This window comes from Plectrocnemia conspersa, unplaced genomic scaffold, assembly GCF_051122295.1.
Source record: "Plectrocnemia conspersa isolate PC_06_02 unplaced genomic scaffold, ASM5112229v1 ptg000011l, whole genome shotgun sequence".
Lineage (NCBI taxonomy): Eukaryota > Metazoa > Arthropoda > Insecta > Trichoptera > Polycentropodidae > Plectrocnemia > Plectrocnemia conspersa.
In genome coordinates this window covers 10099019-10126023 of record NW_028277175.1, presented here as the reverse complement: position 1 = coordinate 10126023, position 27005 = coordinate 10099019, and the positions used below count along the sequence as shown (strand labels likewise).

Sequence of the window (27005 nt, the reverse complement as noted above, 5' to 3'; positions counted from 1 at the left end):
ATAGAAAATTTAACTTTAAACTTACATATCATCCAAATCATCGTCATCGTCACAACTCACCGAATGATGATTTTTGCAACACGCAAATATTAAATGACTTTTGACGTGGTTTTTTGACTTCTGAGAAATGATAATTGCTATTGACCAAAATTCGGTTTGAATACATTTTGACCAGTATTCTCATGTCATAAATCCGTGGCAATATCAATAAAGGTAGCTAACATATTTTTAAAACATAGTGTAATATCGAAGAGCAGACAAACTATAGAGCAACATGCGAGATGCAATTTTTCCATGAGAGTTGAGTTGGCTTATTTGTATTTTGGAATTGACTTAATGAAAATTAAATATTAGTTTTAGAACTTTCATTAGGTCAAGTTGGATTTGGTTAATTCGTGTAGGTTAGGTTTAGGTTTGAACAGAAAATAGACATTTCACACAAATTGTATTTCATAGACACTTTAGAGCAGCATATAATTTAATAGCGCATATTAAAATTTGTACATCGAATATAAATAAATAATGATAAATATAATATATATACTACGTATGGAAGAGTTGAAATGATATAATTTTACCACCTGGCATATAAATTATATTTTCACTGGTAAAATTATACATCTATCGATGAAAATGTATTCCGATGTAATTTCACTGAAATTAAATGTCTTAAAAAATATTTTCGGGATAGATTCTAAACAGTTAATTTAGATTTTATTTGAGAAATAACCCAAAAAAATGTTTGGTGTAGAGTGATGGAGGCAAAAGTTGGCCAATCAGTGATCGTTTTTATTACTATTTCGATTTCATTAAAATTCACAGTATTTCATTAAGTGTGTTGACGCCCGTTTCGCCGTTTGTACGCGTTCACGAACGCCGTCATACGGCGTTCGGGAAAGCCCCCAATTTTGACACCAGTCGGCTCCGATCGTCGTTACGAAGCGGTCGGACCACGCCGAGCTCAATAAAGCTTTTACACAAGCACACGTGCTTTTGGATTCAGACCTAAGAACTAACCAGCACGCGTATCCCTACACGCAACAAAGTGAAATGCATTTTTCCAGGCAAATTCAAGGGGGACAAATGCCTTTACCCGCCCCCTCTCTATATGACTTTTCGGTTTCAATGTCATAAATTCCTGAAATATCTTCAAACTTGTCTTTATTACCCTTAGTGATGATTAGAGGTGGGGCTATCTTGCCATCCAGACGATGGTATTTTGAAAAGTCGACGCTATCTACGAAAGACTTTAATGTTCAATAACTTATTAACATTATCTTCCAGCTTATTTCTTGAAACAATTTTTTTTTTATGGAGCAGAGCTTATTTTGCAAACGTCACACTAGTGCTTATTTTTTAAGTATGACATATTTTCGGGAAAACAGTAATATTATAAAAATAAAAAATGACAATACATTATATTTTTAATATAAAATAAATTTTCTAAAAAATATAAATTAATTAAAAAATTGAATCAAAGTCGTGTCATTTTAGGCGGAGTCGTATAAAATCTACTGGTTTCGACTACTTTTTTTCAATAACATTTTTTTTAAATACGTCATATAAAAAAGTAGGATTTTTAAAAACAATATAATATAATTTTGTTACTAAAAATATTTGTAAATTTTGAAAAAGTCACAACCAAAGAGTTTAATTAGTAAATGTTGCACTTTTTAATGTTTAGTGATTTTTAAATCTTGTTTTACCTTTTTTATGTTTTGAAAATCGTTATCATTATTTTTATTGCCATCAATTTTATACGCTGGCAAAAATGTTGATTTTATTAAAATTGTTAAAGTTTGAGTTGATTAATCTTTATGTGACGTCAGAGGCCTCTATTTAATAATTCATTCAATAAATTATTTAATTGACTTGCGATTTCTAACCCGTGAGATCCATTTGAAATTAAGTATTGTAGTTAATGTTTATTTGTACTTTTAACGATTTATGTTTTCTATCAGGGCTGTGGAGTCGGAGTCGGAGTCGGAGTTGGAGTCGTGGAGTCGTGGTGTGTTGGCCGGAGTTGGAGTCGGAGTCGGAGTCGTGAAAAATTAGCGACTCCGACCATTTTTTTAAATTATGAAATTTATGAATTTTTAATTGCTTAATAATGAATGTGTATATCGTATGAATATTAAACGTGTATAAAAACACCAAAAATACCTGATAAAATTAAACTTTTTTGAGTCGGAGTCGAAGTCGAAGTCGGAGTCGGAGTGGAGTCGTGTTGTTGGTAAATATCGGAGTCGGAGTCGGAGTGGAGTCGTGTTGTTGGTAAATATCGGAATCGGAGTCGGAGTCGGAGTCGTGTTTTTTTTTAACGACTCCACAGCCCTGTTTTCTATATTAACTGGAACAATCAAAAAAGTTATTCAATTAAATAAATTAATAATAAGAAACTTAATTCAGGTATTTTTTATAAACAATGCAGATACTATTTTACATAAAAATGCAGAGATTGCGTTCGCTGTGTAAATTAAAATGCATGTCTGTAAATAATGATAAGGCCAGGTGTTTTATTTTAGTGCTTAAATATTTATTTTTAATGAAGCTTTATTAGAGTTTTTGTTATTAAAAACTGTTTTTTTAAATAATATTTTATTGATTAATAGTTATGCTTAGTAAAAAATCACAAATATATAACCTTAATAAAATAATTGTTTTAATAAATAATAATAATACTTTTTTCATACGTAGGCGTTTATTAAATATAGAAAATTGAACTAAACCATTTATAATTTGGTACTTATTTATGATTTCATACATGATATTCTCAAATTAATGCTGAAAAAGATATCGGGAAATGTTTTGCTGTGCAACCGAATATTCCTTTCCAAAAATTATTGTTTTTTTTTTTATATTTTGAATTTGAAGACATTTTATATTTTAAAGAAGCATTTTATATATTACTTCAAATGCAGACGTGACATAAAAAGTTATAAAAAACATTTTTTTAAAGACCAGTGTTGGGTCACGTGATCACATTACATAAAACTATTATATTTTTATATTTATGAAATTAATCAAATATATTACAATTTTAGTCATAAAAAACACAACTTATTTTTTGTTGCATTTTTAAGAAAATAATTGGTAAGTATGTAATTTACAAGTAGGTGTATTATAGCATTTATAAACTTAAATAAATTAAGGTTATTCTAAAATATCATTTGCTAAGTTTACGAAATAATGTAATATTTGACATATGTAATTTTAGATTTTTTTATGGCAATATTATCTAAACAATTTTTGAGGAAATGTTACGCATTTATTTTGAATTTTTGCCACCATCCTAGAGCTGGCAACCCAAGCGACCGCTCCTCGAAAAGTCCACTCAAACCTTGAAAGCAACTAATTTTAAAAAACAGAAATGACCAAACACATTAGTAATTCAGTAGTTTACTTTTCAGACACTTACTTCATTCACAATAAAGTTGTGTTGTAAATAAATAATGACAGTATTTTATAAAGAACTGCCTGTACCCAGTAAATAACTACAGTATTACTGAGGTGGAAAAAATAACATTTTTTCCCTGTTATTTGCTTGATTATGTTTATTATTATTAATCTATATGTATACCGGAAAAGAATGTCGTTTATACGATAAGTTGTTATGCAAATCCAGCTATTCTCAATGTTTCTAACAATTTTGAACATGCTTAAAAAAATGTGTGGCTAGATGTCAGAATTAAAATCGAAATATTAGTCAATCACTATATGCGTAAATGGAAAATTGTATTTGAACCAAAATAAAACGTATCGTTATCGAACTATTAACGAAATGAAATGAAAACTAAACTAACCACAAACACAAAAAAAATTATCGTCTGTATAGTGGAAAAACTATTTCTTAATCATTTTCCGCTTGAACAAAAAAACAAAGAATAATAATCAAGTGTTTTTGCATCAATATAACGCACGTCTACTTTTTTAAAAAATACATATAATGTAATTAAAATTTAATTTGAAGTTATTTTAAAAAGAGTATTTCCTTCAGGTCGTTGTCAAGTTTTATGGAATGAACAGGATTGCCAGTAGTAAATAAAAAATGTCATTTTTTCTGTAAAAGTAGTCGGTCGACATATATTCAACATTTTTTTAGTCTCCAACTTTGGCTATTGACTAAATTTTATAGAACAGTATTTTTTTTTAAAAGCTGGTACTACTTTAAATTTTAATAAACATAGAGCATATGCTATTTTATGTATTTTAATATTTGCTTGTTACACATAATTATTTTACAATTGTTTTCTTCTACACACATTTATGTCAAGAATATGCTAATTTTGTGGAATAACACATTTTTGCTGTAAACGTTATATTTGGCTCCCTTAAAATATAACATATGTTTTAAGATAAGTTCATGCTGAATATTTCACATCTTTTCAATTTGTTTGATTTCTCATCGAATATACAGTGAACTACTTATTTGATATGTAGTTTTATAAGAGTTTCAAAAATTGTATGTGCTTCTCTTGCAATGGCAACACGGTAGCTATTTTTGTAAGAAAAGTAAGGGGTAAGTGGTCGAGTGGTGTGAATTTTCAGTCAGTTAGTTAGAGGAACAGCTGTTTGATATGTGGTTATATGGTAAAAATTGTGGTGTTAGTATCAAGTGTAGTGGTGAATAAAAAGGTAGCGCTACGACCACTGTCGACTAATGGTGTTTTTAACAATATACATATATGTATCTACATAATACATACATCAAAAACACATATTTATAATCGCACATATTTTAAAGTAGAAATCATATCCACGAATGCAGTGGTCGTACAACATTTTCAAAATATATTTTGAAAAAGTAAATTTACAACAAACAAATGTGAAATATTTTTATGCTTTTTTTGATACTAAAAATGTGAAATTTACATTTTATATTTACAAGTAGAGGTGCGCGCTCTGGAGCGAAAAAAGTGTCGGAGCGTCGCGTAGAACCGCGCTCATCCCACTACGCCACTACTCGTAATTGTAAAATTGAGTCTCTTTGATCTCTGATTCATTCTGGTCAGTTAGGTCTAATATGTAGCATGCGAATGTGTGGTTTCGTAAGTTTCTGAGTGGTGCTGTAATCAAGTGCCAAGTTCTTTATACTGAACCTTCGATGAAAAATGGGAAAGAAGGCAAATTTAGGACCAATTGCGTTATTGCTTAGCTCCGCTCCAACACATCCCTAGGTAAATGCGTAATTTACCAGATGGCCATTTTTGCTTATTTGTTATAGAATCGTTTTATTATGATATTCTCAGAATTTAAAAAATATTATGTAATTAGTAACACCTTGTTGAGTTATTCATATTATTATATACGCTTTATATAATAGGTAATTTTTTACAAAAAATGTCTATATGTATAATTAACATTCTACGTATGAAAGTAATTATTTTTAGGTTTACAACTATTTATAATTTTTAAATAGTGTGTAGAAAAAAACTGTGATAATTTCAATGTAAGTTTGCGGTCGCGGGTTTAACACGTCTGGTTAATAGCCGTCGGACTGACTGGTCGCAACTTTATATTTAGTTTGATACGATCAGTGGGGATTGGCCGTCCACAGCGGTCGCATGCGTTCGCTTCTCAAACGCAAAACCAAAATACGATATACTCAAAAAAGTATACAGAAACAAGTCAATGTGAAAGTTTTAAGACTCGCCGCCAATTTTACACCGGAAACGTTGGGAACAGTGTCGCCAGCGCAAATATAATTAAACTGTCCGGACTTTGTCACGTTGTTTACGGGCGGCCAACCTTAAAAAATAAAAACATGGTCGGATCGAATTATCCAGTGCGCTTATCTGTGTTTTGGTGATTGAAACAACAAATATAATCGACGCCATCAGTCGACGCTTCTGCTTCTTCGAGTCGTCTAACTAGGTAACTTTTAGAAACCGGATTTTTATTATGTACTTGTGGATGCATATATTCTGAATGGCAATTAGCATTGTCAACAACAGCTAGCAAATATTTTAAAATGCAATTAGAAGCTTTTCATCATTACCCCTATCGAATTCTTGCAAAGGTAGGGAAATGTAAATTAAATTCAAGACTTCCTTTAAGAAAAACGATTTCTTATTAGTTAATAAAAATACTAAATGTTATACACATGTTTCTAAAATGATAATCTGTTAAAATACAAAATAAAATATAATATTATATTTTTGGATTAATATGCAAAATTAACTAAATTTCAAAATGAAAAAAATAGGTGCGATTGAACAAGGAATTATTTTAAGAGATACGTGCATTTAAATAAATACTTTGTTGCATAAAACGAATTGTTTATGCATCTGTGTAAGGTAATTCTGTAAGGATTCGTTGCAGGGAGATATTCATGGGGTGTTCACTGATCTGCCCAACAGTAATGCACAAACAACTCCTTTTATGGTACGATTATTTTATATATTGCTCATCTAAATTGTTCTAAAAAAATTGCAAATTTGATATTCTTAAACAATTTAATAGTCAATATAGATATCAGTCAGTCATGTATTACAAATATTGTGTTTTTTTGCATAATATCGTTCTGTAAGGGAATTAAAATAAAGGTGAATATAAATATATAAAAGGAAAATATATGAATTCGTAAAAAAATACCAACTATGTAACAAGAATAACAATAACAAGTACATATATTTTTGGAAATACGTAGAATTTCAACAAAATAGATAAGTGACTAAAAACCCTGCATATTGTATATTTGATCATATAAAGATAAGAAACGCTAAAAACATATGTATTATACTTATGCATTTAATTATGAACAACTGATAATATATAAAGAACATTTGATTTATATAAATTGCTTTATAAAACAAGTTGGATATTTTAGGTAAACTTAATTTACTTACAGGCTAAATTTGACATGGACGCTTTTGGGAAGCAAATGTAAAAAGAAATGTATATTTTTACTTTTATAAAATATAATTTATAAAGAAGAAAGGGTGAATATTGCATGTTGAAGCCTAGTTACTCATCACAGCACTAAACAGCTAAATTATGAGACGAATTTTGAACAAATGTTCATTATTGAAATAACCGATGTCTTTAACATAAAGACATGTGTTAAATGGACATTGGTTATTTCACAAAGAAAGTTTTATTCTTAAAAACTTTCTACTTGACTAATTTATAATTTAGTGGTTCAAAAAACGACAATGAATGAACAAGTAAGACGTCCGAATCACTAACTACTTTTCCGGCTTTAAAGTATTAGGATTATAAAAATTTTCGACACCATCGTATTCTATTAAAACATGTCAAGGATTAAATAATTTAATATAATGAAAATCATCTCGTGTGCATTAGTTGTAAAAGATATAGCGAGAAAGTGCTATGAATGCATTGTGTGGTTTAAATTAGTTATTCGTCTTCCAAGGATATCTAACAATACGCCTCGCTCCGTGATTATTGCGCTATCGCATTGGCTCTTAAACTATTTTTATTAATAAATAATATAGTTTATACTACTATATATATATACACAGAAAAAATTGTTTTTGTCTGTAGTTAGAAATTAAAACATGGTTTAATAAATATGCTCGTGTAGTGACATTTTTATAATTAAATATTATATGACATGTTAGATTTTACGCTATTGTTTTAAATATTGATTTGTACTGCATACATAGACACATAGCCCTTACTACATATATATCAAATTCTGATGATCTAATCCGAGACCTAATCCTATAAGATTTTTTTCGACTAGTCGCGAACTGATCGCCGCTATCAAGCCTTAAAGAAGACCAACATTGAGCTAATTTGGCAGAGAAGCTTGTTAAATTGCCGCATAAATTCGATTAAAGGACTACATTTTTCAACGCAATCTGAGGATAATATCGCTAATTTAAGTATCGTTGGTAAGGTGTTTCAGCAAGGACTATCTAAATAATAGCAAGAACAAAAGTTTAGCTAAACAAAACTGAAGTAAAATCGGCATATCAGAACACCCAAGAATTGTAAAATAGCCACTAAGACATATGCATATCTAGAAAAAAATACGCTTGAATTGAATAAACACGATTGCACTAATCCTGTCTAATTATTGAACGATCACAAAGTTAGGCTTTCACTAAAGGACATAGGAGGCGGGGTTAAGAAAATACACGATAGGCTATAGCTTAATATAAAGAATGTGATAATTGGTAACATCACCAATTACTCAGTAAAATTACTTATGACACGAACTCACTTAATCTTACGATTCGAACTTACTTGACAATCATTCGGCAATTTTAATCTTGGACGAGAATCGCTCCTGAACTCGTCACTAGATCATAAATTCGTGTAGGAGCATCACTTAAAACACAAACCGGACTTTCAAGACTCATCAACTTGACTCAGCTGATAGACGAGGAACCAGGACTAGAGCGACTCGATTTTCACAACTACAGGGCTCTACGACTCTTTCTCATTCGACATCGCCGCTCGATACTGACACCAACATGTTAATTGTACATATATCGGTTTAAATTATATTTGTATGCAATAAAATGTGTGTCAAACAGCTCTTCCTGCGTCTAACTGATTGAAAAGTCACACTACTCAGCCATTAATCACAACATTTATTGTAAACTTCACTACCATGGGTTGTGTGGCACATCCCCTTTACTGGAAAATATTAACTCATTTTTTAATTCAAGATATAAAAACACTATGTAATAGTACGTACTTCATACTACAATATTTGAATAGGTCTCTACTATAAATTATTTAGAATAAATAACTAAGAACAGATGTTTCCCAATGCTAGACATAAAACATTAGGCTGCATAACTTTTTTTTTAAATGATTTTATTATATAACAAGTAGTAACGTCACTGGTTGAATATATGTGCAATAATTAATTATTTAGTAATTTACTTTAAAATAATAGCACATCTCACATTTAATATTTCAATAATATTAATCAATTTGGTAGATTTGGAATTAGATGTTTCAATTTAAAATACATTTATATTACAATTTTCTAATTGAAAATAAACGTGAGTACTGTTAAAAAACCTTGTTGTAAATACATTAAGCTATTTTATCTGATTACTATTAAATATTCACTGATGACCTTTCTTTAAGTCTCCTAATAAATCAAAATATGTTTTTTTGCCCTGCGTCCAAATTCGAACGTAGCTTAAAAGACACAAACATTAATGTTTGTCATACATTTGGTACATTAGACATCTCTGGGTCAGAGGAAAATAATGTTTTCAACTTGTTGTTTGTTATGATTTGTAAGTAAAATGTGAATAAAGCGATGATAATGACTTTCAGCAAATATGTAATCTATTTTTGTGTTTTGACTCTTTATTGTGTACATATTAGTATGCAAACGTATATAAAGCAATTGCTACAATGATGAGGATCAGAGTTAATTTGTATGATCCTCGATTCTGCAGTAATTTTGTTTAATTTGTAATTCAGGGTTTTGCGTGGTATACTCTGGAATTGATTTTATCTGAGCAGTTAATTTCAAACGTCGAGGACTTAAAGCAGTGCAGTCGTTATTGCTTAAACCAATTTAGAGCCAAGTCGCTTCTGACATTTGCACTCCTTTGCTACCAGTTTGTACTGGTTACTTAATAAATTTCAATTGTTAAAGACGACAGGGTTCGGACATTGCTAAGTAAAAATTTATTACACTTAAACATATGAGATATTTTATCTACTGCTTCGTTTAAATAATTAGTTAACACAAGAATAACTTATATCGTTTGATTTTAGCTTGACATCAGTACCTTTGTGACAAATTGAATCAATATACATGTCCATTTTTTAAGGTTTCTTTAATATGTATACAGAGATATGGAGAAAAAAGCATCTATAAGACTAGTTATTTATAAACAAGCAAATCATACATTTTCTTTTTAATAGAAATGTTTTAAATTTGTATTTAGCTTCAAATGTAGATATGTTTCAAGAAAAGTTATGCCAAACATTGATAAATGAACACAACCAATCAGAGAATAGAATTTGGTCACATAAACGGCCATAAATTTATGGAATTTTGTTTTCCTGATTCATTAGATGTTTTCTATTATGATTTAGTAATAATGATATAATTTCAACACACATTTAATAACTTAGGTTAGCTTCCAATTAAGATATATCTGGAATATTAAAATACAAATAAAAAAAAGCAATTAAAAATATAAATATTAAATGATAAATTATATACAATAATTTTTTGTCATTTTACTCTATAGTAAATAAATATTCATGTATATTTAGATTGTGCAATTAACATATAATATAATGATATAATATGTTTAATGAGCAGATATACAAAATAAATATTAAAGCATATTCAATGATTATTTGAGATTATTTACTAGTTATGCTTATCAAGTGTAACTGTTATTATCTCAAACTATTTCTACTCATACTATTTGGCTCTGTTTCAAGAAACTTATGTAGCAAGTATGCACATTTTAAATAGTAAACAATATATAAATAGAGCGGAATAGTCTGAGTATTGATTATTACTTATCGGGAATTTTCCTTAATTGACCACACATGGGTGTGCCTTTTGTAAACAAGGGTAAAAACACATAAGTTACGTAAATTGCTTACAGTTCTCTATTTATACTGACTGTGACATTTGCCCTTCTAACAGATATACAAGGTTAATCATTAAACAACATTATTTACTCATATATTTTTTGTTAAACAATTTGCTTGAGTTGTACTTTCTTATATATTCTCTTTTACTCTTTCAATATAATGTGCGCTACAAATAATGGACTATCTGAAACATTTACATAGTTATACACAAGTCTTTTTTCATATATCAGTCCTCTTACTTATAATACTTTTTTATTTGTTTGATAGCAGCGATTTTATTAGTACTACTAATGAAAAAAACTTTAGGTGAGTTTTTTAAGTTTTATTATATAGCGACAATGGTTTCTGATTTGAATTAAAAGTCAATCATTTTTTTTCCAAACTACTGTTGTGCTCATTACAATGGTGTCTCAAGCTTCAAATATAAAGCAGTTTAATTTAATTTACTTTAACTACAGCATTAAATATTTTCACTATAACAACACAAATTTAGTACATATTCAGAAGCATTTAAAAATAATACATACAAATCTTAACCTGTATAAATATTAAGTTATAGCAATATCCATTTTCACCCCTTATTTGAATATGTAACAGTCATTCCCTTTTTTTAAGCTAATCTTAATTTATACAGAAAATAGAAAAATAAAATTAGATAGAACAATTGTGAAACAACTTTTTTGTCGAATAAAAAACGTGTCTTTTCTATTTACATCTGCAATATTTATTTCTTCTTATGGGCTCTATTTAATTGTAGTTAATTATAATATGACACAAGATGTCTTTCATGTTAAACCAACTTCTTTATTTGCAGCTTTATTGCCTACGTTTTCTATATATTGACGGAATCTGTAGTGTAGTAGAAATAGGACATACAAATTGTTTACCACTTGTGTGCGATTAAGTTCATTGTTATTCATTTTATAATAAGAATTAAAGTGGTCTTCTTATTATAGAAAACATCATAAAATTACATTTTTCTTATGCTACTTGGTAAACTATTAGCAGATGACTACGCACACAGATTTAATTTTTTTTACTATCTGCAATGGAATCTATTTTAAGGAATACTTTAAGCTTTAAGGTCTAGAACTTGTAAAGAATTTAAGTCAAGAATTTGAAATTATAAATAACTTTATTAATATCAGTAATAAAAAGAATACATATTAGGGAGCTGAGATTAGAACCATGAGGAATTGCTGATGTGGCAATGGACGACTTGTGTAGCATATATTGACAATATGTGGACATGTGAAGCTTATATTCAGAATAACAGTGTGAAATAACTATCAAGTCGCTATCTAGTCATAATTTTCAACTCTCTACAATATAAAAATATTAACCATTTTCAGTTATTTCATATAAAAATATTAATACTATATTTGAGTTCTAATCGTCTTCTTCCAAACCAATAATATAATAACAATAACCTTGTTTTTTTTTACAGATATATCAAAATGTTGGTAATAGGAATATTGCTTTTATTGGCGACTGCAAGTCATGGTCGCTTAGCTGAAGATTTAATGAACAAAGAAGAAGCGCCGGCGATACCAGTCAGAGAGCAGATTGTTCCCACTCCGTTACCAGCTCTACCCGCTACTCCAGGACACTCGGCTACGTGCTTTCACGCCGACAGGATCCACTGTCCGAGAGCACCACAGAGCTGCGCCCGAGTGGCTCCAAATGCACTTTTATGCTGCGATGTGGACAATACTCGCGTTAAAGAAGGACTTTCGTCTGATTGTAAGTTCCTTTTGTATATTATTTTAATGTAAATATTTGAGAATTCTGAATATTTACGCCTGAATCAGTGTTCATTAGCACTGTTGCAATGTGTACAAACACTTTTGTGCGATATTTGAAGTGGTCAGTTAGCGTGTCGATTGTTAATAATTGCCATGTAAATTACTTCTTTTTTACTGCGAACAAGTTTTTGACCAATTTTCCGGTATGTTTGTTACAGTGATTTCAGGCAACCAAGAGATACAATCACTCCATGTTTTGAATGCAACGTTAGAGGAGCTGGATGTTTCTCAATCGACTTGGAGACGACTCATGTCCATATCTTTTACGGATGGCAATATAAAGCAAATTGTTGGTTAGTGCTATTATCATTTATGTTAAATTATGAATTTTATTTTATTTTAAAAAAAACAAAATTACACGTTTATCAAAATTTTTGATTATAATATTTATTTTAATATATTTCATATTTTAGGCGAATTCAGGAAGTATTCCCCTGCTGCTTGTTTAAACATATCAAATAATGGAATCATCAATATTACATCTAGAGCTCTGGTAAACTTGTTTAATCTCACAACTCTAGATATGTCAGGGAATAAACTCACTAGCATGCCTCGCTTTAAAGGCCGCGATAAAGATTTCTCTTTAGATATCAACGGTAAATAATACATTTACAAATAGAATGCTGATCTAAAAATAGACATTATTTCAGATAAACTTTAAAAATAACTATTTTTTAGGCAATAATGAAATGCTGTGTAAAAGTATATTGGACGCTCTCGGATTCGTTGGTCATCTGAAGTTCCTCAATAGTAATACGACATTTTGCACGTCTTCTAAAACATTCCAGTGGTTTAATTCTACTGAGCTAGTACCAATTAGACAAGTGGAATCGGTGCATGAGGTATTGAAACTGATTTTTTTATAATAATGTTCGATTTTATCATCTATCACAATTTGAATAAGGAAAAAGATGTTTTGTAGTTAAAAACATAAGATCACAGTTTCTGATGTGAAATATTTTTTATCATTTACAGTTGAAGAATGATTGCGCTAAACTTGAATTGGGTGGTACAAATTGCAATTGCGAACCAGTGAGATTAGATATAGTTGCCGGTAAGCTGCCAGCTTATTCAGTACGAGTCGATTGTTCAAATCGGAACTTGAAAAAATTGCCGACTAAACTACCACCAAATACCATTGAATTAAATGTTTCATATAATGAGGTAAGCTTAACAATCATAATTGCTGATATTTCAGAGAGTTCAAAGAATAATGCTGTTGTAAATAATGTGTACCTAATTATATACGTATGTACACATGTTTATCTGTGAATGTTGTTTTTTATGTTTTGCGATAAATATTTATAGTATAATGATAAGTTATAGGGTGCAACAAGTTTCTTGGTATAAATAGACAATAACCTGATTTTTGTATTATTATACAGTTTTTACTAGCATGTGTTTTTTTTGTTGTTGTCGATTTTAATTCATAAGTATCATATAATACTTTTGATTTTAAAAAGTACGTTTTTTAAATTTATTGAAACCGGTAACTACAGCAATATTCCGAACGGATATATTGTACATTATCCCGAGTTAAAGTATATCATCAAATAAATAAAAACGTGATTATCAAGAAAATGACTTACCATGAAATACTAATGAGCTCCAATGACTGAATTAACTAGATTTATTTTCAAGTGATCAAGAAATTGATCTTTGTTTTATTTTATTTTAATCATTCTTGAGTGTTTGAGGTTACATGGGTTATCATACTTATTATACTGGTAATAAATCTTTTCTAGTTAAAGCTAACATGATAAGAAGCAGATCAAAGTCACAACAAAAGTATACGGACGTGCAAATATTAGTATGGGATTTCTGCAATATATTGTCCACTTAAAACACTATATTAAATTTCTTCAAACTCTACAAAGAAAAATTTTGGTGGAGATTTTAAAATTTAATGTCTATACTAATATAAAGAGAAGATGATTATATAATTATAAACACAGAGTTCCAAATCTTGACAAATGTTATATAAAATTTCGGTGACTTGATATATTATTATTACTCTTAAAACATCTTATCATTGAGTGAAAAAATCATAAGAAAACAACCTCACTCAAGACTTGCCAAAAAACACACTGATTGGGAAAGCTTATAAAGGTAATTAGAACAACATACAAACCTAATAGTATCGTAAACATAAAAGCTCTGCTTGATGAGTTTGAAACTCTAGGCTAAACTAATATATAGTATAATATGCAAGAACATGTCTGAGACTATCGGATGTCTCGAAGGAAATAACTATATTATTGAGATAAAAGATATGGGTAGTAAGCTACTAAAAAGATAGGACTTCTAAAACAAATAGCTAATTTATTTATTTATTTTAAATCTTCCATTGCAGCATGCTTTACAAAGCCCAATGTGTTACAACAGGATAAACCCAATCAATTTTAAGACACCAGTCTGTAAATCAGTGATATCTATTTTATTAATTTTAATGTACTGTTGCAGCTCCCAATTAATATATGACACTATGCATGACTTCGCTCGATTTAATTTTAATTATCTATCCGTGAGATTGGGAAAAAATCCAGGAAGACCTAATCTGTGATGATCAATCAGCAATATAATAATCGAAAATTTCGATCTTCCAAATATGATACAAATTGAAAAATATTATGGTCTATATGCAGTGGTGTCACCCTAAGGTTTCCGACAACCCGTTGTTCGAAATCAGAAAATTCATGTAATTTTTGTTCAATATTTAATTTACACGAATGTTTTAAAATTATTTTTGACGATTACAACTTTGAAAACAAGTTACAGTAGATCCATAATTGAATACATAGCAGGTAGGAGGAGGACCTTCTATGCGTAAGCAAAGTTAGCTGTAAGTCATTCAATGTGAGCCGGGCTTATAGTCTTTCCCAGTAAAAAGTCAACTTTATTGTCCTAGTTGTGGTAATAACGGAAACCGAAAACCAGTCGATATTTTTTTTAATATTCAGATTTACTTCATCTTTCAGTTTAGCATATTATTTAAATCAAAATGGACAAGCAATAAAATCGCGATGACGCTGTCGCAGTGGTAATGCTTGGTAACAAGCAATCCCACTGCGACGGCACGATTTTATTGCTTTTGACATGGATTTTTGACTTCTGAGAAGGGATTATTGTTTTTTGCGCCCGCCTATTGGTTTAAATTCGGTTTAGATATGCTTCATTCGATTCTCATAATTCGAAATATTGTTACAAAAAGTTTTAATATGAATGCTAGATAACCGAGCGTTTCCACTGTGACAGCACGATTTTACTGCTCTCGAATTTGATTAGAAAAATGCGTCATTTAATGAAATACTAAGATAGCTGATGTAATTATAATACCAAAACCGGGAAAATCGATAAAATATCACTTCATATCAGTCAATATCGCATCTTTGAGTTATTTCTTAAGCCTTAGACCAATACTCAAAGACAAACAGCTAAATCTGTTTAGCTTCCAAGAGTTCTCAACAATAGAGAGTCGCAAGTGATAGAATATAAAAATAAAATAAAATTAAAACAATTTCTTAATTAAATTTGATTATTTTTTATAGCATTTATAATACACTTTCAGATTACATCTTTGGCTGCATTATCTGATGATCCATCTTATGAGAATGTTAGACAATTATATGCAGATCATAATTTAATACAATCCATATACGAATTGGAAGGAACTAAGTTTATAGAAAACTTTATGCATCTATCGTTAAAAGCTAATAAATTAAAAACAGTAAGTAAAAAATATATTATATATGAAAATATACAATATTTTCATTTATTATTCATTTTTAGTTACCGACCTATATTCTATCAGATACGTTTGATAGGAATTGGAGTCCAAGACACGTATTTTTAGCAAATAACGAACTACATTGTGGATGCAATACAGCAAAATTTTTAAAAGTAAATCTTATGAATGTTTTTTATACATATACATGCATTGTAGATATTAATGTTTTTTTTTATTTAAGACATGGCTGCTTAGTAAAACGAACAACGTACCAGATTACGATCAAGTCTTATGTGAAAATACTAAGGGACGAGTTATCGATTTGGCTGAGGATAAAGTTTGCCCTCAACAACACGATTGGACCGATTATATTTATTATATAATAACGGCTGAAGTTTTAATGTTGCTCGGCCTCGTGACCAAAGTGTCGTACGATTATTGGGTGTTCAAAAGTGCCGGATATTTACCGTGGCCTGCCAGCAAAATGCCTAAGCTACCTTGTGATTGGCTTTGCGAGTGAATCTTTAAAATGATCTGAAATTTGTAGAGTGCCATTCAAAATATTATTTACATTAGTGATTTATTTTTTGTGTAAATATAAGTAGGTATATTGAGAGGTTTCGAATATATAATAAATATCTAATATATCTATTGTAAAAATATTCTGTTTAAATTTGCTATAATTTTTATTTTGTGATATTTTTTATTTGTAATGATTGAAATGTTTTGGTGAACATGAACAAGACTGAATCTAATCTGCCGTTTTATTTTAAGTATCTTGTATCAGTTTATGTAAATCGAAGAAAAACCTAACCAATAAATAAAAGATTTATTTATTAATATTATTTATTTTATTTCTTATTCGGTCTGTGTTTTTGATGATTATTCATTTTCTCATTATGATGCTTCTTATTGTTCTTTTGTGAATTATTTTTATTGGCGTATTTTTCTTTTCCTTTTATATTACCAGCGTTTTCCGACGAACCGTCATTCAGCTTTCGTCTTTTCGGTTTTTCTGGCTCTCTATCTTCTCTTAATCTTCGTCTGAAAAAATAAATACAAAAATAAGTTAATTAAGCAATAATCAATAATTTTAATATAAACTGAAAAATATAGTACTTGATCGTTTCACGGTCTGGTAATTCAGTCGAAATATCTTCTCGTTTAGGAGCATATTTCAGCATTTGCTTACGATTCTTTCTTGTTTGTTTAAGCGTTAACATATACTCTGGAACTTCGCATCCTGATTGCTTCATAATCTTGACAATGCTATGGAATTAAAAAAATAAATTACACTGTACTACAAATTATAAATAAATGTAAAACAACCTTTTTAGATTAGGTATATCATCTTGAGTAAAAAAAGTCACAGCTTTTCCTTTCTGTCCTGCTCTTCCCGCTCTACCAATTCTAAAAAATATTTTAAAAAACATGCATTTATTAAGCTTCATCAATACAAACTAATTATTAACGGTAATTTTACTAACCTGTGAACGTATGAAATTGAGCTGGGTGGAAAATCATAATTTATAACTAAACTTACACCTCGGAAATCAATACCACGTCCCATCAATTCGGTACAAATCAATACCCAAATTTTACCAACTCTAAAGCTTCTCACAACATTATCTCGCTGTAAAAAAATAATTTAATAATATTTTTCTTAATATAAAATTGTATTATAAAAATAAAATATACTTGTAATTGTGTTCTATCTGCGTGAATAACATCTACATTAATTCCATCATATATCAACTCTTTGAATAATTGTTTAGCTCTATCTTTACTCTGAACAAAAACTGAAATATATATACATTTTTTATTAATAATTTTTATCAATTATTGTATTTCAAAATATTTTGATCGTACCTAAAACTGGTGGTTTAAGACCTTTTTGCACCAATTGTCTGAATGCTACGAGTTTACCATATTCATTCCCGACATATAACAATTCTTGTTCTACGAGTTCTGTAGCAGCATTTCTAGAATTAAATATATTTTTAATACGCAATTAAGTATAGTTATTAATAAGATTTTAATTATACTTTTGTCCAATTGTAATGCATAATAACTGGTCCATGTTACGTTTGCACCACTCATGTAAAATCGGCGTCTGAGTAGCACTGAAAAGCGATAGAGAAGCTTCCATAAAGCATTCCTTTAAAATCTTTTCCAACTGAGGACGAAAATTCGCTTCATTATCTTCAGATCCTTCAAAAAGCTTATCGGCTTCATCTATAACCAACCATTTGACTTTTGCTAAGCTTAATGGCGAATTTTCGTGATCAAGAAGATAGCATAGTCTATTAGGCGTACTGATAAGTAAATCTAAAATTAATTTGTAATTAAAATATCAATCAATTAATTTTATAAATTTAAAAAATATTAATACCAGTTTTTTGTAATAGTTTCTTTTTGCTTTCTATTTTATCTTGAGTAATTTTAGGAACAAAATTGATGATCAAATTTGTGCCGGCACTCAATCGGAGAGCTTCTCTATAAATCTGCTTTGATAATTCTCTCGTTGGACAGAGAATTAAGGCTCTCGGTCCACGTTGTGGAGCTTTCAATTCTTGCAACAGTGGAATGACGAAAGCGGCCGTTTTACCAGAACCTGTCGGAGCGCAAGCTAATATTTGACGATGCTGAAAGAAGATCAATTGTAAAATAAACATTATAAGCAATAAAAATATTAAAAACATACTTCTAACATCGACGTAATAGCTTGTCTTTGAATAGGCGTAGGTTCTACATATCCACATTGAGTCAAGTTATCAACTAATTGCTGCGATACTTCATATTTATCAGTCAAACTAGCAAAATCTTTTAACGGTGCGCTAGGATCCAAGCCTATAACTTTGATTCCGTGTTCGCTGCGAAATCGCCGTGCCTAATATACAACATAAGCAAAATAAATAAACATAAAAATACAATCTAAATAATGTATTATTTAAATCTACTTCTTCTAGCTCTATCGCGCTTTTTTTCTTCTCTGTGATCTTTTTCAACTTTTGCTTCTTTTTTTTCGATTTCTTAACGCCCGATTCAGTGACTTGGAAGTTGCTCATCATGTTGAATTCATAATTTTCGTCATTCTCAGCAACTGCTTCAGGTTCCGGTTGTTTATCTTCAAAAATTATATCTTCGTCGCTAAAAGGTTCTTCTACTACATCATTTATGATGTGTGATTCGATATTATTCTTTTGCTAAAATAATTATTTAACTTATTTGACGTTTATTTTTTTAGGTTAGTTCACGTGGATAAATTATTGAAAAAACGTACCTCTTGTTTATTTTTACCGATAGCTTTGCTCTTGAAAGTTAATCCTTTCGTTAATTTTCTAAATATATCGAGGGCATCCATGTTTTATACAACGGGCATACAGTTCTTAAGACACAATTCCCAACTCGAAACTTTTCATGACAGTGAACTGTCAAATACAACGCGCCGCCATAAAAGAAGCTACTAAAACTAAGAGCTAATTAGACGCTAAATTATTGTTAGCTTCTTCCACTTTTTGTTTTTATTTTTGAATCATATAATTGCCTTTTTGTAATTTTTAACTACAAATTTTTTATCTGTAATTTTAGATATATTTTAATATTATATCTAAAATATCCCATATTTTATCTAATTTCTGATAAATGAATGGCTTCTACTTTGTTGTTGATATTTAATTTTCACGCGCCTATATTATACCGCTTTGTCAGAAAATTTTGCAAGAAAAATATGGGTGAATATATTGGATGGTGAGTATACCCTCTTTTCTCTCGCACGGATTCGCTTGTACATGTGCGAGCGAGATGCACAAATGCGTGTGATAGAGCGAAAGAGCTAGAGGGCAAGTTATCTCACGCTCTGACTGGCTCTGATGTACGCATCAGACGGCGTTTCAATCGTGCGTCAGTATTTGTTTGCTTATCGTCGGGAGAGCTACGTCGTAGCGCAGACTATTTCTGCGCTTCTCAATTATATTTTACTTAACGAGTATATTTATTATTTTTCTTTCGTAAAATAATTTTAAACTAACTTTAGTTTAAATAATATTTATAGTGATGGCCGAAAGATATAGTGCTTCCGATTAATCGGATCTCAAAATTCTCTTGAATAACATAGACGTGATTGAAATGTTCGAATTAGAATAAGACGAAGATTATTGCAATTACGAAGTAAGTATTTTTCACATTTACATTTGAAATTATTATTTATTATAAAATAAGTAATATCAAATTTTCATTATATATAGTTTATATCAAATATGTTCGATTCACTGGAGTGTAATGAAAACACGAAACATCCGTATAATGTAAGTATGATATCCACATTTTGCAGGAAACATTTTATATATCGAAGTCGAGACATGTTTGAAGCTCATGTCCTTCAAATGATTCTGGCTATGTGCATGAACCTTTTTTATTAAATAGGAGTGTGAATATCTCAGCAATCGGAGATACCTTCCGCCTTTTCGTAACAAATGAAATCACAGAAGAGATTTGCTCCCATACTATATATATATATACATATTAATGCTAAGTAGTTTAGATTTAATTTTTATAGATATGTTTTTTTTTATCATTTACTTTTAATGTTACTATTTGTAAAAAAAAACATATTGTTTTTTATTGCGAATGTTTGAGAAACCGTTTGTGTGTGTGCATAAACAGTGACAAAATGGCATAAGATGGTCTCGTTCTACGTTCGATTAAAAATATTTCGGTCTCTCGACAGTCAATAAGGTGATCAGATTTTGAAAATATTAAAGAAAAGCATTGAAAATAAAAAGGCCATTTTAAAAATTTGCGTTCAAAGGCTATTTCGGAAATTTTTGTCCAAGAAAGATAAAAGAGGACAGATTGCTGTGGGAGCTAAATGAAGGCCTTTTCGATAAGGATAAAGAATGACAACATTTTGATGTAGACAATTCTCCTTAAAGGAGAACGCCTGATCATCTTGTATTAAACGTCACTTACGATGGAGTTCCGAAAACATATCATATACAAACATTTTTCTACATGAATACATACCTATGTATATAAAAACAATCTTTTGCTATAATGGGCACATCTTCGTTGGACCTCAACCATTTCCCTGCCGGTTTTTAGACGGTAAAAATATGTTATAATCAACAATTGAACAGATAATATAAGACTCTAAAATCCTCGTTCTTGCACAAACCTTTTATTTTTTTTATGTTTTCTCAAAATTGTTGTCCTCCTTTATTCTCTTTTACACGACAGATACAGCACATACTGCAAACGCACACGAAGAATAAGCAAGCAGTTTAGTGTTTATTTATTCTGAATAAAGAAAATACCAAAAAAGGTCAAATTTTATATATTTGTTTTTATCTGCATCTCTTACATATTAAAATATGTAAAAATACAATTTAAAAAAAAAAATGTTCATTCGTAAAAAAGTGTAAACAAAAGTTATTTTTAAAATTTATTTTTTAGTAAAAACAATGTGTAGAATTTTCATAAAAAAATTGTATCTGTGATGAACATGACAGTGCACGTGTTTATTGTTAAAATTATAAAAAATATATAAATTATTTTTTAATCAAAACAGTCTGAAATGTTGCTGTAAAATTTGTGTTCGCCGTTGTACTGCGTCACGTAGTCTGCAAGTAATATCGAAGATAGAGTTGGACTTTTGCGACTCAAGGTGGCTTAGCTGGATCAGATCGAGCGTTTGATGGAAAAACTGCTTATTCTCAGGATTTTAAATATCGTCTCGATCGACTCAGTCTGGCTCCGCTGGCACGAGCTCGGCAGACCTCTCGTTTACTCCAAGTCGGAAACGAAGTGGTAGTTCTGGATCATTATATACCCTTGGGGAAAAGGTCAAAGTCAAACGTCCCTTCCAGTCTTCGATCATCTGAGCAATGTCGATGATTCAGAGTGGAATCAGATTATTTGCTGTTAATACATATATCATTAGATCTGTGTAACGGTAGATTTCAAATCAAAGGTAGATATGCAACAATCTTTCCCTTTGTAAGCCGTTACTATGCAAGTGCTCCGCAACTGTTATTGGATACGGTGTTTCATTCTTCAAAATTCTGAACATAGGTAATTGTTTAATTGTTAAATATATTTTACTTTTAATTCTAACTGCTTAATACCAATGTAAATTACTTATATAATTATAAAATATTTTTAAAACATCTTTTAAAATTAAAATCAAATTAATATATGTTATACCTATAAACAAAGAATATTTTTTTATATATATTTGTGTATTCTTTTAGAAGATTCAAGGGACACAATCACGTAGTTTTATGCGAGACTCTTAGCAAGTTTTCATCGCAGCAATTATGGGTGGTCCGACACAACCATTATTAAATTTGCTGATATTATGACAGATACCAGATAACTTACTTTTCCATCTTGATTTATGACTTTCACAATTTGTTCACATACTTACTTTTACTCATCCTTCATTTTGCTTCTCATCGCATTGACTTTCAATAATCAGCTTGTTTGTATCTATTTAGGTATATATTTTTACTAGCTATACATTTTTAAAATGCAATTTTTGCGTTTTGGTGTAAAGATAATAAAGAATAATACAACAGTTTAATGGAATCATTTTGAGTTTTTAATATGGTTTAAATACACCAACAATGTGTTTCATGAAATATACTTAGTATTTAAAGTATTAAACAATAAAAGACACGATGAAATAAACAACATAGCAATATGAAAAATAATTCTAATAATAATAGACATATATTTTAATATAAACAATTTACAATTTCAAAACCACAACAATCATCGAGAAACAATAAATCAAGATAAATTGATTTATACACCATAATCAATCCTGAAAAATCAAATCTCTGATAAAGTAAAACTTAACCATAGTTGTTGGTTGATTGAAAATAATATGAATGCGTTTATTCCAATGAATATATTGTTAACATCAATAATATAAAACATCAATAATCATAAACAGATGCTTTTAATATACGCATTAAAGGGTTTGTATTAAATAATGCTGATGAATAATAAAAAACTAGATAATAAAATATAATAGCAGACATTTATTACCTTAAATACTATAAATATTTTGCTTATACCCATGACACCGATTCATCAAATTTTCACTTCTCAACAATATATAGGGCTTCCATACAACTTGCCGTATCGGTATACGATTTTAATGATAACAAAATTGTTTCATTAATCGTTAGTCTAAAAAATGATCAGACGAGAGTTATAAATTACGGCAAACGGTAGCCCTATATACATATATACGAATATATAACTGTGTGTATGTAAGTTCTTATATATAGGTATATATGTGTGTATATATAGCCATTTTCAAAGAAAGCTTTCGACATTGGTGATATCCTAATTAAAGGAAAAATGTTTATTAATTGGTTTGTTTTGATAAAAAATCTTGCTTTCATTCTCTAAGTACATATATTACCTAATCCTATTGCATGTATTTTTAAAATATGCTATATAATATAACATTTAGACTATTGCGTTTTCTATGGGGAGCTTTATAAAAAATATATGTATTTGTAGTTATATCCTGTGTTTAATAATAATATGTAAAAAACTTTGTGTGAACAATATTCTTAGAAAATGAGGTATTGTGGTAAATTGAGGTTAGCTGAAATTTGCAAGTGCACTCCGACCACCGTTCCAGTTGATGAACACATGCAAATCAGTCTAATTCAGTAACACTAATTTATTAATTAATTAGGCAGGTTAGTCATTATTGTTAATATTGTATAGAGATTGTTATGAAGGCAAACACTATACTCATATTGAAATGTTGTACTGTTTCAAAGGCATCTCGTTATCTTGTTATATCATATATAATTTATAAATCATTGCATCTTCTGTAGCAAAAAACTTTAATGAAAATGCAATCTACAAAATGTATTTGTAGGGTGACTAACTACTGTATTTACATATTTACTCCGATCGATCGTTTAATATTACAATACTTTGAATTTGGATTCGCCTCGAATGCTATACAAGCTAATGAGAAGTGATTTAAAACAAAAGGTAAATGTCCGAAGCTGCCTTACATACATACATTTTAGTGCAAATTGCATATAACATACGAAACGTATTTTATACCGAACGTGTAAGAGAAAACCGTGCTCTATTTAATATACATAAATTAGTACAAAGTAATAAAATTAAATTGTTAAAATATCAGTTGTTCTTACATACACATACAACTTGTTATGGAATATGTATGCACAACAATAAATTATTCGTATTCAATATTAAAAAAAAATAAACACCGTAAACATATCTGTGTGCTACTTAATACTAAAAAGTACGTAATAATCAATAGTATTAACTAATTAATTACAAATTTAAATTGGCCACAATTCCCTAAGTCGGTTTAAAACCGTACTCTTATAATTTGCATGCACTTTAATTAAGTTCAACTGCATGGTTATTTAACAAGAAGTGATACTTTAAGTCTTAAATTTATCTCTTGCCAAATTCTCAAAAATTCTAGATGTTATTTTACATAAAAATTTTAAAATATACTCCGTAATTAATATATATTTGTTTATTCGTATATTTTTTATAAATATTGAATAAAGCTAATATTTTTATTTACAAATGATAAAAAGAAGCGACAAATAATATGGAATTTTGAAGAAAAAAATATACACATTCATTATAAAATATAATTTAAATTAAATAATCATATTCAAGATTTTTTTTAGAGATCATTGTAATATCGAAATTCACAATAATTTTACACTAGTCGAAGAGTAAATTATAAAATTGACACTAATCATATTGTCGTTAACACCGATTCAGGTGTAAAAATCAACATTAAACATGTCGATAGCTCTAATGTTGTATTTTAATGTATCATTTGTTATATAAGGGTAGTAAGTACCGTCATTTTCACGTTGACCCTTGCAACATCATATACCGTTTGCATAATGAAATCAACATAAAAATGTATAAATATGTATATAAAATATGTTTTAAAATAAATTTACAAGAATACAACTAAATAATTGCGTTTACCGTTGAATATTTATACTATTATATAATAATTATGTTAGAAAAAAATATGTTATTAAATAAAGTAATTTAATGAAAAAATTACATATCATTAACTTATTGTGGATTAATACTGTTAAAATTGGTTAAAATGAATATGTATTTAATATAATAATATAATTGTTATATTGAGAAGCCAAATTATACTCATCAAAGAAATCAACTAACTACATACATATATATATGGCACAAATACACATGTATTCAATGTTATCAATATACATATAATAAAGTAATTGTAGCGTATAAATAAACCGAGTTCCCAAATCATATACATTATTTTATGTGCCATTAAATTTTGAGTAAAATTTTGTTTGGCAATTAGGGATTAAGTTTTGTATACGCTGATTGAAAATTTATATTAATGAAAAGTTATTAAAAAATTATCTAATGTATATTAGAATTATAAATTTTCTTTGGCTTTATACATTTATCACTAACAGAAATCACGGGATATATGATGAAACGAGTGCTTTGAGCTGTATGAGCATGCCGTAGATAGACAATAATATAAAACCTAACGTTTACGACAAATTACTTTAAAGTTTTTTTTTGACAAAAATTTTTTTCACAGCACATATTTTTTTAAAAAAAACGTATCACTTTTTAAAATTTTAAAACCAAAATTAGACGTTTAAGCTGTCTTTCATTTTTTTATATCAAATTAACATATCTTATATTTAACGTATAATGGAATATAATATATATACACATTAATTAATTCCAGCATCAAATTGGACACGAGTACTTAATAGAAAATAATTTGAGGTGAAATTATTTTACGTTAAAAATACGCCTCAGAGATTCCATAATTATGTCCAACGTTTTGTGACGATGTAATAATGTGAAAGATAAATCGTTAGCCTAAAATTATTTATTATGATATTAACATTGGCACATGATTCCAATACTTTTGATATATAATTTTAAATATATATATTTATGTATATTTTTATTCATATATATATATGTATAACAGGTAATATGTACAGAAAATTTTGATTTACTAATTAAGTGTTTACTAAAAACCCTGGAAAGATATGTTTTTAATTTCGAAAACCGCTTTCAAAATCAACGATAAGAAATTTCATTAATTTTAATTAATTTAGAGAGAAATTTAGAAATATCGAAAGTCTCGATCCGAATGATAATTTAATTTTTTCGAACAAATATACTAATAAATATATATATAAATATTTTCAATCGATATTTTTTTTTGATTCCTTAACTTTTATAAATCTGATAGTGAATACACCCACATTTGTAAAGAGTTTTGGTCGACATTTACATTAAGAATACATTTAAGATAAATATTTTAAGTTTTTATGATTTTAATGTTTTACAGTTAAGACTTAGGCAATACACTATACATTTTATGAGGTTTGAATTGGTCACAACTCTTTTTTTTTTTGTTATGCACGGGCCGATGAAATTTTGACAAAGTAGCATTATGTTCCCGCCCTCATGTCAATGTACGTTAATTAAGCTACACCTAGCGTATACTCCCTCGAATCTTCACATCACAGAACATTTAACACTTAACAGTTGAGAAGTTGTTTCCATTAAATATGTAGTTTATCGACTAAAAGTAGTACACGATTGGTAAATAAGATTAGAATTTTTGCACGATTTTATACACTTGTTCAATATCTTCATAAATTATAATTACGACAAATCAAAAATTCGGAGCACACAGCAAGTTTGACGATTCCGAATTAATGAATATTAAAAAAATATATATCTCAATAACGTATCGTACAATTTGATGTAAAATTAAAATAATACTGTATTTACTTGTGATGGAAACTGACATTAATACGCAGTTAAAAAACATTCAACGGAATTGTAACATATGTTAT

General features: G+C 29.0%; 2 protein-coding genes across 2 annotated transcripts; one reads left to right on the top strand and one right to left on the bottom strand.

Annotated features, from left to right (window-relative positions):
- Positions 1-5521: 5521 nt before the first annotated feature.
- Positions 5522-16929, top strand: hfw (leucine-rich repeat domain-containing protein hfw). The gene is made up of 9 exons (XM_088197636.1): positions 5522-5874; positions 12005-12300; positions 12521-12655; positions 12776-12958; positions 13041-13204; positions 13338-13526; positions 15931-16089; positions 16152-16262; positions 16331-16929. The coding sequence occupies exons 2-9, from the start codon at positions 12015-12017 to the stop codon at positions 16607-16609; spliced, it is 1506 nt and encodes a 501-aa protein (XP_088053762.1). The 5' UTR covers positions 5522-5874; positions 12005-12014; the 3' UTR covers positions 16610-16929.
- On the bottom strand, positions 16918-19531 carry ais (DExD-box helicase 52). The gene is made up of 11 exons (XM_088197626.1): positions 19373-19531; positions 19050-19295; positions 18794-18979; positions 18482-18734; positions 18135-18417; positions 17959-18071; positions 17788-17888; positions 17577-17722; positions 17419-17499; positions 17209-17358; positions 16918-17133 (listed from the first exon to the last, which is right to left on the bottom strand). Exons 1-11 carry the CDS (start codon positions 19451-19453, stop codon positions 16941-16943), a joined length of 1833 nt encoding a protein of 610 aa, XP_088053752.1. The 5' UTR covers positions 19454-19531; the 3' UTR covers positions 16918-16940.
- Positions 19532-27005: the final 7474 nt, after the last annotated feature.

Coding starts and splice junctions, on each gene's coding strand:
- hfw (XM_088197636.1), top strand. CDS start 12,015: ATGTTGGTAATAGGAATATTGCTTTTATTGGCGACTGCAAGTCATGGT. Junction 13,205..13,337: donor AAGTGGAATCGGTGCATGAG/GTATTGAAACTG, acceptor TATCATTTACAG/TTGAAGAATGATTGCGCTAA. Junction 16,263..16,330: donor ATACAGCAAAATTTTTAAAA/GTAAATCTTATG, acceptor TTTTTATTTAAG/ACATGGCTGCTTAGTAAAAC.
- ais (XM_088197626.1), bottom strand. CDS start 19,453: ATGGATGCCCTCGATATATTTAGAAAATTAACGAAAGGATTAACTTTC. Junction 18,418..18,481: donor GAAACTATTACAAAAAACTG/GTATTAATATTT, acceptor AATTAATTTTAG/ATTTACTTATCAGTACGCCT. Junction 17,723..17,787: donor CAGATAGAACACAATTACAA/GTATATTTTATT, acceptor ATTTTTTTACAG/CGAGATAATGTTGTGAGAAG.